This window comes from Saccoglossus kowalevskii, chromosome 10, assembly GCF_978046115.1.
Source record: "Saccoglossus kowalevskii chromosome 10, keSacKowa6.1, whole genome shotgun sequence".
In the NCBI taxonomy this organism is placed as follows: domain Eukaryota; kingdom Metazoa; phylum Hemichordata; class Enteropneusta; family Harrimaniidae; genus Saccoglossus; species Saccoglossus kowalevskii.
Genome location: NC_140650.1, coordinates 34084395 through 34103740, shown reverse-complemented (window position 1 = coordinate 34103740; position 19346 = coordinate 34084395). Strand labels below are relative to the sequence as shown.

General features: G+C 37.2%; 1 protein-coding gene across 8 annotated transcripts in view; it reads left to right on the top strand.

Annotated features, from left to right (window-relative positions):
- Positions 1 to 19346, top strand: part of LOC102806084 (prominin-1-A-like) — a 69765-nt gene that overhangs the window by 37172 nt on the left and 13247 nt on the right. For all 8 annotated transcript variants that reach the window (XR_014930735.1, XR_014930736.1, XM_085504540.1 and 5 more), the window contains 10 exons: positions 1460 to 1536; positions 1991 to 2073; positions 2350 to 2502; positions 11483 to 11609; positions 12939 to 13036; positions 13164 to 13248; positions 14185 to 14328; positions 15473 to 15559; positions 16489 to 16581; positions 19088 to 19141. Coding sequence is in view for 6 of the 8 variants with exons in the window: in XM_085504540.1 (XP_085360666.1) it covers positions 1460 to 1536; positions 1991 to 2073; positions 2350 to 2502; positions 11483 to 11609; positions 12939 to 13036; positions 13164 to 13248; positions 14185 to 14328; positions 15473 to 15559; positions 16489 to 16581; positions 19088 to 19141 (1001 nt within the window). In the remaining 2 variants the exon portion in view is untranslated. The remainder of the gene's footprint in view (positions 1 to 1459; positions 1537 to 1990; positions 2074 to 2349; positions 2503 to 11482; positions 11610 to 12938; positions 13037 to 13163; positions 13249 to 14184; positions 14329 to 15472; positions 15560 to 16488; positions 16582 to 19087; positions 19142 to 19346) is intronic.

Sequence of the window (19346 nt, the reverse complement as noted above, 5' to 3'; positions counted from 1 at the left end):
GCTCCCAGGTTTCGCTTCTGTCGACCTACGCCCTCATGCGAACTGTTTCGGTCCTATTTCAAGCTTATCACCCCCGAGTTCAGCTTGGGTCTAGCTTTCTCGGGCACACCGAACCCTGTCACCACAGCAGCATTGGCTTCTTGCTTCTGGGACAGCACAGGCAAGGTAAGACACCACCCTTCTTGGGTCTTAACTTAGGTTTTTGGGTTTGTTTTTCATCCCGGACTGGGGGAAAGTCTTTCATCATTCTCCTTTTTTTTCTGTTTGCTCGGAAAAACCCGCCACCTATCGGTGTCTGACTCTGCCTACAGTTCAAAATAGTCATTTTGACTGACCGGAGTCTATGGTGGGTAATTGAACGTAGTGAATTTAGGCGAGGGTTCTCCGAACCCGCCTATTCACATAGTTCATACCCACCATAGACTCCGGGTCCCCCCAACCTCCCCACTCTTTCCGTCGCGTTGGTCTAAGTCCTCAAGGCGGAGAGAAAGGAACCAGAGTGAAGGACGGCTACCTGTGGCGCTGCCAGGTGGCCTCGGTCACGTGGGTTCGTGACGTAAGGGGTAAAAGAATCTTGAGGTCATGGGGCTTCCCCTGACCTGGATTCTATCTCTCCGTCACCGGCAGAATCGCTGATTAATGCCTACAGTTCAAAATAGTCATTTTGACTGACCGGAGTCTATGGTGGGTATGAACTATGTGAATAGGCGGGTTCGGAGAACCCTCGCCTAATTTAACAGTATATGTACGTGTAATGTGAATGAAATTGATCAATGTATTGGTGAGAATAGGTGTTTTGTTTTTTGACCAAAAATGAAACATTTTATCTCAAAAACATACTTAGCATATACAGATCCAAAAACGAAATTGACATATGTACATTACAGTGATACACCTCTGTATTGCATTTCGTTAAAATCTGTTATGATGCAGCACACATTTTTAGCCTTTTTTTGACCAAAAATCACACTACCATACTAACATAATCAAAAAAATTGACCTGAATTTGTGTGTTTTCCATGCCACACATTTTGATGAAGTTGGCAGAGGAGCTAGTCCTTTTACTGATTATCTGTTGATTGTTGAAACTTGGTATACTGGTATTTGTAGTTCGGATAGACCTTTTTCAGATTTATACATTTTGTGAAGATCTCTAATTTTGATGAATATTTTTGTAATTTTTGATAAAACCTGCTATTTTTCTTGGAAACTGCTAGCCCAATTGATTCAATATATTATGTGTGACACCTTGAGTGGCCCTCAGTCAGATGTGTTTTTGTTATGACCTCCAACTAACTATACAGCGAAGTTTTTCTGTTATAGATTGTTTTCACATTTTGCATCTCAAAGAGTAGTGCTGTATTAGACGTCATATTCCCTATTTTTACTTCATATACCTCCAGAAACCCAGCCCCCAAGCCAAGCTTTAACAATTTAACATATTTTTTTTTCTCATCAGTGATAAATTCTACATTATCTGGTTTTCTGGACATGATAGATGGTGCTCTTGAACCAATGATTGATCAAATATCTGGGGTAAATGTTATACTTACCTGTGTGTTTAATGATTTTATTACCAAATGCTAAGAATGCTATATGATTATCATTACAATGTACTAACTAAAGTCCCAGCAGTCCCACTGCTAATCCTATAGTAATTTTTAACAGTCTCTGAAATTCATGTGTATCAATTCATGAATATTGCAAAAAATGGAGAATGTGGTTCAATATTCAAAAACAAAAGTTCTAATCTGAATTATCAAAACCGAACAAATTTGCATATTTAGGCATTACTATTACAAAAAATGTTTGTTTTTTTTAAAACTGAGAATCAAAAGTATTGGAAAGATTTCACATTGCTTCTTGCAATACCAAATGTTATCTTCAGTGTTAAACACAATTAATCTATAAGTGTTATTACCCAAAATGTTTATATTATTGTGAATTTTTTCATAATTCTCTGAAATATGCATATATTTATTATTTATAGATGACATCACAAATTGATGGGTTCAGAGATGAAGATACAATTAACGGATTTAATGATATGGCAGCTCAATACGATTTATACCGGTAATTGTATAAATCATTGCTATTTAATCCCTATGCATGTTAGGGAATTAGGTGAATTGTAATGTCTTTGATATGACTGGGCTATTTCCATTCCAATGTCCTATAATGACATATTATTTGGTACAGCCAGTTTTTCATTACCTTCATGTTCATTCCACAAGTCTGAAACTACAGTAAATAAAATCACAGTAAATTATTACATATAACATATTCATTGATTATTTTACTGACTAGTTGCCTGCTATTGAAATATGTATTAATAATTATTTCTTGTAGGTCTTATTTTATGTCTGGAATAGGTGGTATTGTTTTGTTGGTTGTACTTTTTAATTTCCTTGGGATATTGTTTGGAATTATCGGTCACAAATCTGGTGCATCACCAACACAACGTAGTGGTTTATCTAACTGTGGTGGACTGTTTCTAATGGCGTAAGTACAATGTACCACTGTGCACTCCACATTTATGGTCACAAAGAGTTTAGCAATATGGCAATACAATGTATTTACTCAGTTAAACTGAACACATTTGTATACCATAAATTAAATAATTGAATCAGCATTAAGCCAAAAATGATAACCCAATGCTTCATTGCATTTAGCCTGAAGTTTGTTTTTTTTTGGTGTGAGAAAATCATGGAGATTCGACAAACTATTCTGATTGAACTGTAAATATAAAGTCTAAGCTACACTATACCAATTGTGACACGGATTTCCGACATAAATGGGGAGTGTCAGCAAAAATAATAGATTCTAGATCCAGGTTGTGCTTACGTATAACTTTTATTGACTGAGTTTCACGCCGTCGAGCAGGAAGAGCAATACACAATGGGTTCACATGAAATAAAAACAAAAGCAAAAATAAGCATCGATAACACGCTGGTTGTAAGAGTTGAATGTGCATCGTCATAGCAACCACTGATAACGTCGGCCCACGATTTCACACAATCACGTTCATTACATAGTAACCCGCACTATAGCAAAAGTTACATCCCGAGTTGAGTAACAAGTGACATTGAATCGAATATAACTGGTACTGAAGACATGATCAAAACAGCATAAAAAGCGAGTATCACGAAGCAAATAAAGTTCAATGTCTATGAAAGTTATCGTTCGACAGCTTCATTGATAACACAGTACAGCGTGTAGCATGTAGCGGCGATGGCATCATGACTTCTAAAAATAACGATTAAATGATAGAAACTGAACAGAAATAACTACAATCTCGTCAAATCAATTCCTAAAAACATACTGTACAAATACTGAAAGGCTGAGTTACAGATGCAAATAATAAAAGCGAAAATAAAGCAGTTTCTGAACGGTCATAGTGTAACACCAACCTGAGTTTCACGCCGTCGAGCAGGAAGAGGCCCAAGTAGGGGATTTCCCTGACCACGTGACTCAGGTCAAACACCTCCGGCCGCATAGCGTTGCAGGCGGATTGAAAATAGAACAGGGGTGGACTACTCTGTTCTATATGAGTGTACAGGGAATTATTCTGTCCCGTTGCATTACGCTCATTCCTTGCATTTTGGTATTGTATAAATAATAATAAATAAAATTAAAGGGGTGTCCCAAACAGCTCGTCACATCCTCCCTCTGTTGGTCGAAACGACGTCCTCGGCGTTTAACTAATCCCAAGGCTAAACACTTTGCACTTTAGCTTCTTCCTTTGATTTTGTGAACATTGACATGAGGTAGTCTGCAAATCTCGCAGGTGGTTGTCTAACTCGCTGTGGATAACGTTGAATTGGTTCTGAGGTTGATTCAGAGTTCTGGCATGATGTATTACTTGCTAGTGTACGTGAGAGATCTTGAGTTGAGTTAGTGGAAACTTCTCTTGGAATGTGTAAAGATTCTGTCACATTTATTTGTGTTCCTGTGGGTGAGCATGATGGTTGCTCTGTTAAAGCAGTTGGGCTACCTGTGACAATTGGTGGCTCAGCCTGTATAGTTGGGTTTGGCTGATGTTGAATGACATTGTTCAATGTTGAGGTAGTTTCTGTTACAGAGAAGTGTGGGGTTATATCTGTTTGAATGGATATTAGTGGTGTCTGGCTAACAGAGAATTCAACAACATCTCCATTAGGTTCATCTTCGTTATCACTCAGATCATCTATGTCTGGAGTTGATTCTTGGCAGGTTGTTTCCTTTTGTTGTTTATGTGGAATATCTAGATTACTAGGTAGGAATGTACAAATTTTAAGCATATTGCGATGTAGGGTTCGCTCCTTGCAACTAGTTTCTGACCGTACAACATATACAGGCGAGTCTGGTTCCAGTTGTTTGACTATTAAATATGGTTCAGATTCCCATTTGTCACCAAGCTTATGCTTGCCAGTTTGTTTTAGTTTAGCTAGCACACGGTCTCCTGTATTGAATGGTATAGCCTTAGCTTTCTTGTCGTATCTGGTTTTCTGACGATCCCTAGCCTTATCTGCATGTTCTGTTGCTGTTTTGTAGGCGATTTTTAGTCTTTCTCGCAGAGATTTGACATAATCTGATGGATCTACACCCACACTAGATTGGCTGTTAGCTTTGTCAGTGTGAAAAATCAGGTCTACGGGAAGGTTTGGGTGACGACCATACATTAAATAATGCGGAGAGTAACCTGTTGAATCGTGACGAGTGCAGTTGTATGCATGAGTCATTGCTTCAAGATACTCCTTCCAATCTGCTTTCTGTGATTGATCCAAGGTGCCTAGCATATTCATGAGAGTTTGATTGTATCTTTCGGTCATGCCATTCCCTTCTGGATGATAAGGTGTGGTATGGGTTTTGGACATCCCAGCCATCTCACAAAGCTCCTTGACGACTGCGCTTTCGAAGTTTTTACCTTGATCTGAGTGTAGTCTCTTGGGGAATCCATATTGAGAAAAGAAGTATTTCCACAGTATTTTGGCCACTGTTTTAGCTTTCTGATCTGGTGTTGAGTAGGCCTGTGCATATCTCGAAAAATGGTCGGTAAGAACCAGTACATTCTCGATGCCGCCTTTAGATGGCTCTAAAGTTAGAAAGTCCATACATACCAGCTCCAAGGGCGCAGAAGTACGAATACTCACGAGTGGTGCTCTGTCTGCCGCTGGTGCAGCCTTGCGCAAACAACATCGTTTACACTCCTCACACCACACTTTCACTTGTGTGTACATCTGTGGCCAATAAAACCTACTACGAATAAGGTCCAGTGTCCTCTCAAAACCAAGGTGTCCCATATGGTCATGGAGAGCTTCAAAGATAGATCTACGCAGTTTAACTGGCAGGACCAATTGGTAGACTGGGTCTAAATTAGACGAATTCACCACACGGTAAAGTACACCTTCTCTCACACAAAGCTTATCCCATTGTCTCACGATCATCTTAGCCCTACTGTTCAAACTGTCTATCTGTTTCCTATTTGGCTTTCTCTGTAGTTTTCTGTAGGAAAGTGCAGGGGCGACCTCAACATCTTCCAGTTGATTTAATTCTAACTCCACAGGGGTCATGACAGGTAATGTGTTCGTCCCATCATTAGAAGTAATATCATACTCTGCGCTCTTTGTAGGTAGCTCAATATGTTTGTGCATACCACAAACTCCACGAAAAGTGTCTGCGACTTCACTCTGTGGCATTCGCGAGAGTCCATCGGCATTTGCATTATTTTTTCCAGGTCTGTATTTGATGTCAAAGTCAAATAATGCAAGCTGTGACACCCATCGTTGCCCTGTTGCGTCTAACTTTGCCGTTGTCTGAACATAGACGAGCGGGTTATTGTCCGTTAAAACAGTGAAGGTGTTGCCATATAGATGTTCCCTGAACTTATCTGTGACTGCCCACTTTAGGCATAGAAATTCCAGTTTATGGGCTGGATACCTGGTTTCAGCGGGTGCCAGACCTCTGCTGGCATAAGCTATTACTCTCTCTCTCCCTTCCTGTACTTGTGCTAGTACTGCCCCCAAACCTTCTCCTGAAGCATCGACCTGTAAAATAAAGGGTTTACTAAAGTCGGGGTAACCAAGCACTGGGGCAGTAGTCAACTTCTCCTTGATTTGTCTGAAGCTACTATCACATTCTTCAGACCATACAAAAGCGGTTGGGATACTCTTTGGCTGTTTACTACCCTTCTTCTTCTTCCTTGGGTCTCCTGAAGTCAACCGAAACAAAGGTGCTGCCAACTTTGAATATCCCTTGACAAACCTCCTATAATACCCTGCGAACCCAAGGAACTGAAGCACTTCCTTTCTGTCTGCTGGTGTCTTCCAAGACCTGACCTTGTCAGTCTTCTCTGGGTCAGTTGATACACCATGGCGGGAAACAACATGACCTAAATAATGCACTCTCTCTTGCAGCAGATGGCACTTCTGAGGTTTAAGTTTCAACCCATGTTCACGTAACCGATTGAACACCATTTGTAACCTATCTACATGTTCCTCAAATGTTCTTGAAAAAATGATTATGTCGTCAAGGTAGATCAACAAAGTACTGAAGTTTTGGTCACCAAAGCATGTCATCATAAGGCGCTCAAATGTAGCTGGAGCATTTTGGAGGCCAAAGGGCATTCTATTTGCCTCAAACAAACCCATTGGGGTAGTAAATGCTGTCTTTGCTCTATCTTTCTCCGCTATCTCCACCTGCCAATAGCCAGCAGTAAGGTCAAGTGTTGAAAAATATTGTGCTTGACCAAGAGATTCCAATGCATCGTCAATGCGAGGGAGTGGAAATGCATCTCGTATTGAGCGGAGATTTAGCTGCCTATAATCAATACAAATTCGTGGTGTTCCATCCTTTTTTCGAACAATCACTATCGGAGAGGCATATGGACTCTTACTTGGACGGATAATGCCAGCAGACTGCATGTCTTCCAGGTGTTTCTTCACTTCCTGATATTGAGATGATGGTATCCGTCTAGGGGGTAGACGGAATGGGTGGTCATCAACTAATGGAATCTCATGTTGGATTGTTGAGGTTTTACCATAATCAAGGGCATGCTGTGAGAACACATCATTGTTCTTTCTCAGTAACTCCTTTAGCTGGTCCAACTCATCCCCATTACTCACTGCTGACTGACTCAAGTCAACGTCAGGTAGATTGGCTTCTGTGTTATTTGAACTACGACAAGCAGCTGACTTAACATGTCTATATGATCTACCATATTCATGACCTGAACCATGGTGTGCATTTTTCTGTTCCACTGTACTACCCCTTTCGGTAAAATCATTCTCAGATTCTTCTGGGGTGCCTGGGAAGTCCTGAACCATACTAACTGCATGTAGATCTGCAACATGGACTCTAGGCCGGATGGTCACTGGTCGCTGATTTAGGTTATTTACTCTAACCTTAATCAAACCACTATCTACATTAACTAACATTCGGCCAACCACTAGTCCATGGGGTAACTGACTATCTATAGGGTTCTCTACCAGTGCAGTATACGACTTCCCCTTTGGGCCTCTTGGTACTGTGCACAATACATGAGCCTCTTGCCCTGGAGGTATTTCCATATGGCCACGTCCAACACTTCTGGCTGGCCCAATACAACCAGTCTTACCTCCAAGCTCAGTTTTCTGTAAAGTCTGATATGTGTTGTACCACACCTTCGACTTCTTACGTACAACACTCTCATAACATTTACCATACACAGCTCTCAATGCATTCTGACTTCTACGAATCACATTTGTTCCTATTAACAAGGGAACATCCTTGCGGTACTCAGTCACAGGGACAACAAAGGTAGGCACATGGAGATATTGTTGCCCAAGAAACATCAAATCAACATAAATAACTCCATAATGAGGCACATCCGATCCACCAGCTCCTTCAATCTCCACATCAGACGGTTCACATTCCAGGCTTCTAAGCTTTTGGTGTGCTTGACAGAATTCATCTGTCACAGTGGTAACCTGAGAACCAGAATCAATCAATGCACGGCATATTTTGCCATTAATTTTGACCTCTGCCTCATTTAAAGGTCCAACAACTTGTTGCACTGTCTCTGCACTCCAGCTGGAATTTCTGTTAACTTGAACTGGGGGACATTTAACACTGTCACCTGTGGATAGTCCCTTTTCCACAGGCTTTACTCGTTTAAAGGCCTGTTTCCTTTCCTTGCTGCCCCACCATCCTGTGGTGTATTACGACATCCAATAGCAATGTGACCGGGTTGTTTACATCGAAAGCAAATTATCTCAGAACTATATGACTGAGTGCTTTGAACTGGTTTGTCTACTTTGTCAGACGCAGACTGACCTTTGGATTCTAACCTATCTAGCCGACTGGATTGCTGCTCCTGAGTCAGGACTATTTTATGTAGTAATGATGTAACCTCTGCAAGATCATGGGTAGTTGAACCTGCAGCAGCACTGCTGTCTGTGTAATGACTATCTTTAGACTTTTGCGGTTGACTCTGTGATTTCTTAACTTTCGATGCAGCAGGTATGGCTCTTTTCTCTCTGGCTATTTGTCTGAGTTCCTGTTGTAATCTATGGAATGTCATTCGCCTCGGCTCCATTGGTGCTAGTCTATTGTAGAGGTCAGTATCATTTATGCCCTTCATGAACTGTTGGGTCAATTTGTAATCCCTGTCAGGAAAGGGGTTTCCACAATTTTGTGTTTCTTCGATGGTTCTCATAATGTCCTCTAACATGATTGCATAAGTTGAAGCAGACTCACCAGACTTCTGTCTTCTCTCATAGAAATCAGCCACTGGGTCAAGTGAAAGTAACCCATCACCATATTCCGCCTTCAGTTCATCCAGTGCATTCTGTGGTCTCTGTTGCTCTTTGGGCAAATTCAGCACCAGTTTGCGGGCTTCCCCACTCAAATGTCGCACTATTGTTGAAAATTTTACCTTTTCAGGCATAGCTCCAGCATCCATCAGGTATTGTATATCTCTTATCCAGTCCTCTATGAGTATTTTACCATCAAGCTGACCATTAAAAACAGGGACATTACGAACTTGATGTGATGACGTAATGTTATAATGTGGTTCAACCCGTGGGTTTAACACTACAGGTTGACTAAATTGTGGTACTGGAATTAAAGGTGGTTGCAAATACTGTCCTGTGCTTTGATTGCCCGGGTGGTATGGTGTCGATGTTGCCACTGGTAAACAATCTGACATGTTGTATGGAATGGGTGGCTGGCTCTGATATTGTTGCTGTGCATACCTCTGGTGTGTATTATAGTGCACCGGGGTCGCTGTGGGTATGCTGCCAGTAGGTGGTGGAGTATATTGTTCACCCATTGGTACTGGACCATCCATAGTTAGCAAATCGTGTGGGTTTCCATTTTCCATGATGATACCATACAGTCAGTCACATGTAATGAAGAATACTACAACAGTTTACCACACACTGGCTCCAATAACATTACAGTTGAACTTCATACAAAGTCGAACTGGCTCCGCCTGTCCTGCACAAATAATCCTAGATCCTGGTCTCGGCACCAAAAGATGTGACACGGATTTCCGACATAAATGGGGAGTGTCAGCAAAAATAATAGATTCTAGATCCAGGTTGTGCTTACGTATAACTTTTATTGACTGAGTTTCACGCCGTCGAGCAGGAAGAGCAATACACAATGGGTTCACATGAAATAAAAACAAAAGCAAAAATAAGCATCGATAACACGCTGGTTGTAAGAGTTGAATGTGCATCGTCATAGCAACCACTGATAACGTCGGCCCACGATTTCACACAATCACGTTCATTACATAGTAACCCGCACTATAGCAAAAGTTACATCCCGAGTTGAGTAACAAGTGACATTGAATCGAATATAACTGGTACTGAAGACATGATCAAAACAGCATAAAAAGCGAGTATCACGAAGCAAATAAAGTTCAATGTCTATGAAAGTTATCGTTCGACAGCTTCATTGATAACACAGTACAGCGTGTAGCATGTAGCGGCGATGGCATCATGACTTCTAAAAATAACGATTAAATGATAGAAACTGAACAGAAATAACTACAATCTCGTCAAATCAATTCCTAAAAACATACTGTACAAATACTGAAAGGCTGAGTTACAGATGCAAATAATAAAAGCGAAAATAAAGCAGTTTCTGAACGGTCATAGTGTAACACCAACCTGAGTTTCACGCCGTCGAGCAGGAAGAGGCCCAAGTAGGGGATTTCCCTGACCACGTGACTCAGGTCAAACACCTCCGGCCGCATAGCGTTGCAGGCGGATTGAAAATAGAACAGGGGTGGACTACTCTGTTCTATATGAGTGTACAGGGAATTATTCTGTCCCGTTGCATTACGCTCATTCCTTGCATTTTGGTATTGTATAAATAATAATAAATAAAATTAAAGGGGTGTCCCAAACAGCTCGTCACATCATGAAACACCAGAATGTATAAGCTTTAGGATCACTAAAGGGGTCATATACTGGTACTGCAGTTCACAAATTACCTACCTGTTTTTGAAGAACCTTTTTTTGGGTCTCAAAGATTCCAATACAGTTTCACAAAAGCAGAATTCTCTCATCTGTTGTACACATATGTAGATCAAAGAAAGTTTAATAGAAAGAACTCCCCTAGCTGAGCTGAGAGTATTGGAGGAATATGAATCAGAAATGTGGTACATTTAAAATTACTTGAAATTACAAAAATTCAAATCATCCTTTTAAACGAGAAGACTAATATACTCCTTTTATTACACTAATAATGCAAAGGGATGAATTGTATACATCGTTGGTTTGCTGTCTGTGATTTATTACAGAGCTATTAATATACTTATACTTTAATTTTAAACCTAATCACAGCAGAGCAGCAAAGTACTAAGCGCCATTGAAATTGCAGTTTTAACCATAAACTAAAATATCTAAAAATGTATCAGATTATTGATTGGTTATTGATAAATGTGGTAAGGTTAAACATACATAGGCTGATTTCTGTACATTAGATTATTAAAATAGCTACATATTTGCAATGTCCAGTGTGATAAATGTACAAGTGTAGTTCCACAAATAGTTCCACACCACTATGAACTGGGCAGGATTTCTGATCATTGAAAATATATGTACAATAATATATATATAGAAAATATAAATACATACAATGAGTTGAAGTCAGTTTAAAAGAAAAATGAGACTGTAAATATAAAGCATATATGACATCATAGAGTTATAGCCAGATAATAAAAAGTGACTTACAATCATTTTTTTTTTATTATTTATGGTTATTTTGTAAAAAAAATTGGACAGGTTTGTAGAAATTTTGCCTGTCAAATTTTGTACCCGTTGACAATGTGTAATGCTGGCTAGCTAAATTAACGCCTGCTGTACATGCACAGTCCTGAGTGATGTACCATAGATCACACCTAAAAACACTTGTCAAGACATTGATTAGTGGGAAAAGTATCGATATCATAGTAAGCAAACAACACAATGTGTCAAATATCCAATTTTCACACATTTTCTTTTCTCTATAGGTCTGCTGGATTTTGTTTCATCTTTGCATGTTTTTATATGTTTTTAACTACCTTCCCATTTTTGATTGGGGCACCTCTGCAGAAATTTGTATGCAAACCAATACTGAGTGGGGATCTATGGGAACAGGTGAGAATTAAGCTTTTCAAAGATTTGTAACACCTATTGTTTAGCATTAACAACTGTTGGTATACAGGCATGCAATTATAAATAATTTAGAGGTTGAGTTACGGTGAATGAGTTGGTCTTGCTGAGACATTTTGCTGAGATCAGCATCTTTCACCATCAGTGACATTAGCAAAAATATTCATTGTTATAGAAGCTGCCTTGGCAGTTCTTCACCATCAAACACATATATACTGTAAAAACTCGGCCACTCACCTAATTATTTTGCAGATTTTCATAATATATTGACTTATATTCCAACCGTTCACTGAATTGTGCTGTTTTCAGTTCTCTAAAATTTCACTCACCTCAGACCAATGAATCAACTCTAATTATCAAATTTTGAAGAGTTAAGTAGTTAAGGATTGTTAAAATAGGGAGATGTGAACATGCTTTATTTCAACACAAAATATGTTCTGTATTGATGTTTCTGTACATAGTAAAAACTGGGGACAAAGAAACCGTCTGATCGAAATTACCTACGTTCTTGAAAATAGAGTCAGTCTTATTGCCCTTTGTTTCCAAGTAAAAAACATTGTGGCCAAAAACTACTGATTTTTTTAATGAATTTTTCATAAGAACATTAATTCACCCCAGCAGTTAGATAGGTTATTTTAAATTAATAAAGACACTCTGGGAACCAAAATGCAGAATGTAAGTCACTAGTGATGAAAAACTGTCAAGCTGAGAAGGGTTGAGAAACTGCATTTCAAAAAGAGTTTATATAGAGAGTATATAAACATTCATGCCTATAAAAAATTCACTGTAAAATTTCATAAATACATTGTAAAAGCTACTTTTACAGAATAGTTAGAGATAGAATTTGTAACTATATGGGTTTCAATTTGAGAGAACTCTAACACTAAGTTTTAAATCTTCCTAGTATGTAAATCACATATTTCAAAGTAAAAGCATATAATAGTTTGAAAGAATATATGGGTTTCAATTTGAACGAACTCTAACACTAAGTTTTAAATCTTCCTCGTATGTAAATCGCATATTTCAAAGTAGAAGCATATAATAGTTTGAAAGAATATATGGGTTTCAATTTGAACGAACTCTAACACTAAGTTTTAAATCTTCCTCGTATGTAAATCGCATATTTCAAAGTAGAAGCATATAATAGTTTGAAAGAATATATGGGTTTCAATTTGAACGAACTCTAACACTAAGTTTTAAATCTTCCTCGTATGTAAATCGCATATTTCAAAGTAGAAGCATATAATAGTTTGAAAGAAAATATGGGTTTCAATTTGAAAGAACTTTAACACTAAGTTTTAAATTTTATTGCAGACAATTGATAAATACGATGGTTGGTCTGAAGGCTATTTTCTAGGTGACCTTGTATTCCAGAACAGCAGCATTGAACTAACAATGACTGGCGTATTAAAGTAAATATGATTGTTATTCATTCATTCATCCATTCATTCATTCATCCATTCATTCATTCATTCATTCATTCATTCATTCATTCATTCATTCATTCATTCATTCATTTGTTATTGTGGTTTATTACAGGGACTGTGGTGACAATAAGACACCCTATAAGGCTTTAAAACTGGACAACCTTAATCTTCTTGACCAGTACCTAGACTTTGAACAAGTAGGTGTAAGATGTAATAAACCTTACATTATTGGATGGTGGCAACAAGTCTTTAACTGAAAATGTATTCCCGACAGATCTTTTGTATAATGATATCCATATCATTGAAAACATAATTTGTAGAACTAGGGTATAAACATCAAAGGAAATTGAAGCTCATGTTTAGGCTCTAAAAAGTAAATGATTTTTTTCAGGTCAGTTCAAGGGACACTGCTGAAGACATTTTTTCTGCCAAAATACTGTAAAAAATTAGAATAGAAACAATTAATATAAGCCTGTGTGTGTGTGTGTGTGTGTGTGTGAGTGTGTGTGTGCGTGCGTGCGTGCGTGCGTGCATGCGTGCGCGTCCATGCCTCTGCATGGGTGGGTGTTTGGATGTGAAATCAATGTTGTGTTGACGTTCGTTTAAAACAATAAGTGCAGACAACTAAACCAAATGACAACCCTACTTTTTCATAGCTTAGGTTTAGAGAAAGAGGTAATGTATGATACATTTTATATTTAAATATATATTGTCTGTATCATAATTTTCCCTTTTCTCTAACCTTTAGCTACGTACATTCTGTATGTTAAGTTACAATTGATATGATGTTTCTAATTTGTTGCATTCTAGTAATTAAACTTATTTAAATCACAACCCTATATAGAGTTGCATTTTAATGCAACTGTATTCCAACAATATTAAAACTTAATTAAATAAAATTTAACATGTTGTTATTGGAGTAGATGAACCTTATTGTTTTAGATTTTCTATCACAGAGATAACAATTGCTAGTGTAATTGAGTTCAATATTATTTGGTGAAACTCAATAATTCAAGTGTTTTGTTCAATCTAATTACAAAGTTGTTGGTTTATTGGCAAATGCAGTGATTATACATTAACAAACTTACTATTAAACATGCATTTAATTTATTACTTTTTTTATTTTATGACAGTATTTAAATGCTTCTGAGTTTGATGATATGAAAAATGTGGATTTCAGTAACATAGAGATAATGTCTGATGAAACTGAAGACAATTTAAATGATTTCAAAAATGCTGGTGTTCAAAACATTGACTGGACAGCTTATGAAGCAGAGGTAAGATTGAATACATTTAATATAACTAACCATACTTAATTTTCTCCATCCTCTTTTAAATGAATTTATCAACCTCTTTAAGCTAAGGCCAGACTTTTATTATCCCTTGTTTCGCGAACCCGCCGAATGAACAGGAGCTGAAAATGAAATAAAAATAAAATTTTATTTCAGTGTAATTTCTCGCGCCCGCCGTGCAAAAAATTGCTAAAAAAAAATTATTTTTATCTTCATTTTTTTTCCGCCTGCCGCATAACAAACCCAAGTTGCATTTTCGTGGGAGTATCATGATCAAAGTATCGAAGTCTCGCAGAGATGAGAAACAAGGTTATACATGGAATAAAATGTTATTTCATTTCTTCTCTCCGACCAATGATCTCACTTACAATTCTTTGAGAAGCACACAAATGTAATGGAAAAAAAGAATTTATTTTATTTTTTTTCCACCCTCCTCAAAAAAATTGCCTTATAAAAACTCAAGAAACAAGGAATAAAAAAAGTCTGGCCTAAAGAAAATTTATCCATGACCATGAAGAAATTTGTGTATAGCAACATGCAAATACCAAAAATATAAACACTACTAAAAAGTCAGTTTTTGTCAACACAGGTAGTATACCTAACGAGGAACTGGGTTATTGAGGTACAAGTTCAGTTAATATAAGTTAAAATCTAAGCAGTATTGTAACTTAAATTTCATAATGCTACATTGAGGCATCAGATCATATTTGATACACAATAAAATATTGTCGTGATATCATCAAGATATCAATAAAAACTATGCACTATTTTTTTGACCACTAAGGAGAAGAACAAGTTTGCCCCCCCCCCTAAATGTTTGAAAAGTGAATTTAAGCGTAATTAAACTAATTGGTTGATATGAGTGTATTTTGAAGTTTCTAAGTTATTGCGCTAGGTAAGTTGTGTTTTTGTTCTCCAAAACAGTACTCTATGATCATACAGTTGTGTAATAAAAATATTATTATTCTAAAACAAAATTTGGTTATCCAGTAAACCCTTTTGAAAATAGTCTATATTGAGTTGATTTTAATTGAATATGTATGTTAACAGTTAGGTTTGCTGGATCACACTCTGGCAAGTTATTGAAACCTTTAGTTTCTTTAATCTAACAGTTGTGTTTACTTTTTAGCTAAATGATGATTTGACAGATTATGGTGATGATTTAACCGGTTTTGCAGACTTGATCAAAAAATATATTGATGATAACAACGTACCTGTGAGTATTCAATGAGTTGTCAATTTCATTGTTTGAGGGCATATACAAGGACTAAAAGTACCTGGGAGTACTCAATGAGTTGTCAATTTCATTGTTTGAGGGCATGTAAACAAAAGGTTTGTCAGAATATAGTGAAATTTAGATGGGTAAATAGGTAAATTGTATCATGCCTCTGAATCATTACATCATCTATTATTTAGAATAATATCGCCTCTGTTGTCATAATAACATAGACACTCAGAATGTTGTTGATGATAAAAAGGATGGCTGATACTTTTCGATGCGTATCTCTACTAATGGTGAATTATTTTCTCCAATTGGCTGTTATAAACCTTGATCAGCCTTTGGCTTTGATATCTCTACTAATGGTGAATTATTGTCTCCAATTGGCTGTTATAAACCTCGATCAGCCTTTGGCTTTGGTATCTCTACTTATGGTGAATTATTGTCTCCAATTGGCTGTTATAAACCTTGATCAGCCTTTGGCTTTGGTATCTCTACTTATGGTGAATTATTGTCTCCAATTGGCTGTTATAAACCTCGATCAGCCTTTGGCTTTGGTATCTCTACTTATGGTGAATTATTGTCTCCAATTGGCTGTTATAAACCTTGATCAGCCTTTGGCTTTGGTATCTCTACTTATGGTGAATTATTGTTTCCAATTGGCTGTTATAAACCTTGATCAGCCTTTGGCTTTGGTATCTCTACTAATGGTGAATTATTGTCTCCAATTGGCTGTTATAAACCTTGATCAGCCTTTGGCTTTGGATAATAATTAACAGTCACTTGGGAGTGATAAATCTTGATATTGACCCAGGGGAGGCCAATAACTTGTATAAAGCTTCACAAATAGTACAACAATTTTGTCTAAAGAAAACTTTATGTAATTATCATACACTACAATATAGATATTATGTTTTACTTAATAGGATCCACATTACGACAACATTAACACAATTGTAGATGCCATACTGGCATTCCAGGATACTGGTGGCGATGGATATGCTATGATTGCACTAAGAGTAAGTTACTATCCATTCACACTGTCACTAAGAGTAAGTTACTATCCATTCACACTGTCACTAAGAGTAAGTTACTATCCATTCACACTGTCACTAAGAGTAAGTTACTATCCATTCACACTGTCACTAAGAGTAAGTTACTATCCATTCACACTGTCACTAAGAGTAAGTTACTATCCATTCACACTGTCACTAAGAGTAAGTTACTATCCATTCACACTGTCACTAAGAGTAAGTTACTATCCATTCACACTGTCACTAAGAGTAAGTTACTATCCATTCACACTGTCACTAAGAGTAAGTTACTATCCATTCACACTGTCACTAAGAGTAAGTTACTATCCATTCACACTGTCACTAAGAGTAAGTTACTATCCATTCACACTGTCACTAAGAGTAAGTTACTATCCATTCACACTGTCACTAAGAGTAAGTTACTATCCATTCACACTGTCACTAAGAGTAAGTTACTATCCATTCACACTGTCACTAAGAGTAAGTTACTATCCATTCACACTGTCACTAAGAGTAAGTTACTATCCATTCACACTGTCACTAAGAGTAAGTTACTATCCATTCACACTGTCACTAAGAGTAAGTTACTATCCATTCACACTGTCACTAAGAGTAAGTTACTATCCATTCACACAGTCACTAAGAGTAAGTTACTATCCATTCACACTGTCACTAAGAGTAAGTTACTATCCATTCACACTGTCACTAAGAGTAAGTTACTATCCATTCACACTGTCACTAAGAGTAAGTTACTATCCATTCACACTGTCACTAAGAGTAAGTTACTATCCATTCACACTGTCACTAAGAGTAAGTTACTATCCATTCACACTGTCACTAAGAGTAAGTTACTATCCATTCACACTGTCACTAAGAGTAAGTTACTATCCATTCACACTGTCACTAAGAGTAAGTTACTATCCATTCACACTGTCACTAAGAGTAAGTTACTATCCATTCACACTGTCACTAAGAGTAAGTTACTATCCATTCACACTGTCACTAAGAGTAAGTTACTATCCATTCACACTGTCACTAAGAGTAAGTTACTATCCATTCACACTGTCACTAAGAGTAAGTTACTATCCATTCACACTGTCACTAAGAGTAAGTTACTATCCATTCACACTGTCACTAAGAGTAAGTTACTATCCATTCACACTGTCACTAAGAGTAAGTTACTATCCATTCACACTGTCACTAAGAGTAAGTTACTATCCATTCACACTGTCACTAAGAGTAAGTTACTATCCATTCACACTGTCACTAAGAGTAAGTTACTATCCATTCACACTGTCACTAAGAGTAAGTTACTATCCATTCACACTGTCACTAAGAGTAAGTTACTATCCATTCACACTGTCACTAAGAGTAAGTTACTATCCATTCACACTGTCACTAAGAGTAAGTTACTATCCATTCACACTGTCACTAAGAGTAAGTTACTATCCATTCACACTGTCACTAAGAGTAAGTTACTATCCATTCACACTGTCACTAAGAGTAAGTTACTATCCATTCACACTGTCACTAAGAGTAAGTTACTATCCATTCACACTGTCACTAAGAGTAAGTTACTATCCATTCACACTGTCACTAAGAGTAAGTTACTATCCATTCACACTGTCACTAAGAGTAAGTTACTATCCATTCACACTGTCACTAAGAGTAAGTTACTATCCATTCACACTGTCACTAAGAGTAAGTTACTATCCATTCACACTGTCACTAAGAGTAAGTTACTATCCATTCACACTGTCACTAAGAGTAAGTTACTATCCATTCACACTGTCACTAAGAGTAAGTTACTATCCATTCACACTGTCACTAAGAGTAAGTTACTATCCATTCACACTGTCACTAAGAGTAAGTTACTATCCATTCACACTGTCACTAAGAGTAAGTTACTATCCATTCACACTGTCACTAAGAGTAAGTTACTATCCATTCACACTGTCACTAAGAGTAAGTTACTATCCATTCACACTGTCACTAAGAGTAAGTTACTATCCATTCACACTGTCACTAAGAGTAAGTTACTATCCATTCACACTGTCACTAAGAGTAAGTTACTATCCATTCACACTGTCACTAAGAGTAAGTTACTATCCATTCACACTGTCACTAAGAGTAAGTTACTATCCATTCACACTGTCACTAAGAGTAAGTTACTATCCATTCACACTGTCACTAAGAGTAAGTTACTATCCATTCACACTGTCACTAAGAGTAAGTTACTATCCATTCACACTGTCACTAAGAGTAAGTTACTATCCATTCACACTGTCACTAAGAGTAAGTTACTATCCATTCACACTGTCACTAAGAGTAAGTTACTATCCATTCACACTGTCACAAAAATTAAAGTTTAACATAGGTGCTAAAATACTTCTATAAAGAATGTTATTTTGATGAGTGATTACGAATGATTTCCAATATTTAGTTGAAAGTATTTATTTGTTGAATATTCCAAAATTGTTTCTTTTTTTAGGATGATATGAAGACAAAGCTTGCTGATCATAAGGTTGATGCTGGCAATATTGATGTAAGTGAATACAAGTAGGGATTGAAATAACTTATTTGCTTAGGTGACAAGTTAAATAACTGTGAAATAATTTATTTTCACCATGACAAATGTCACAATTTCTTCAAGGTTTATTGCTTTTCATAAAGTGGATGATAATAGAAATCATCTCCCTGTTTTTTCTACAAGTTGATTTAATAATCAAAGTAAACAATTTTAAATTGTT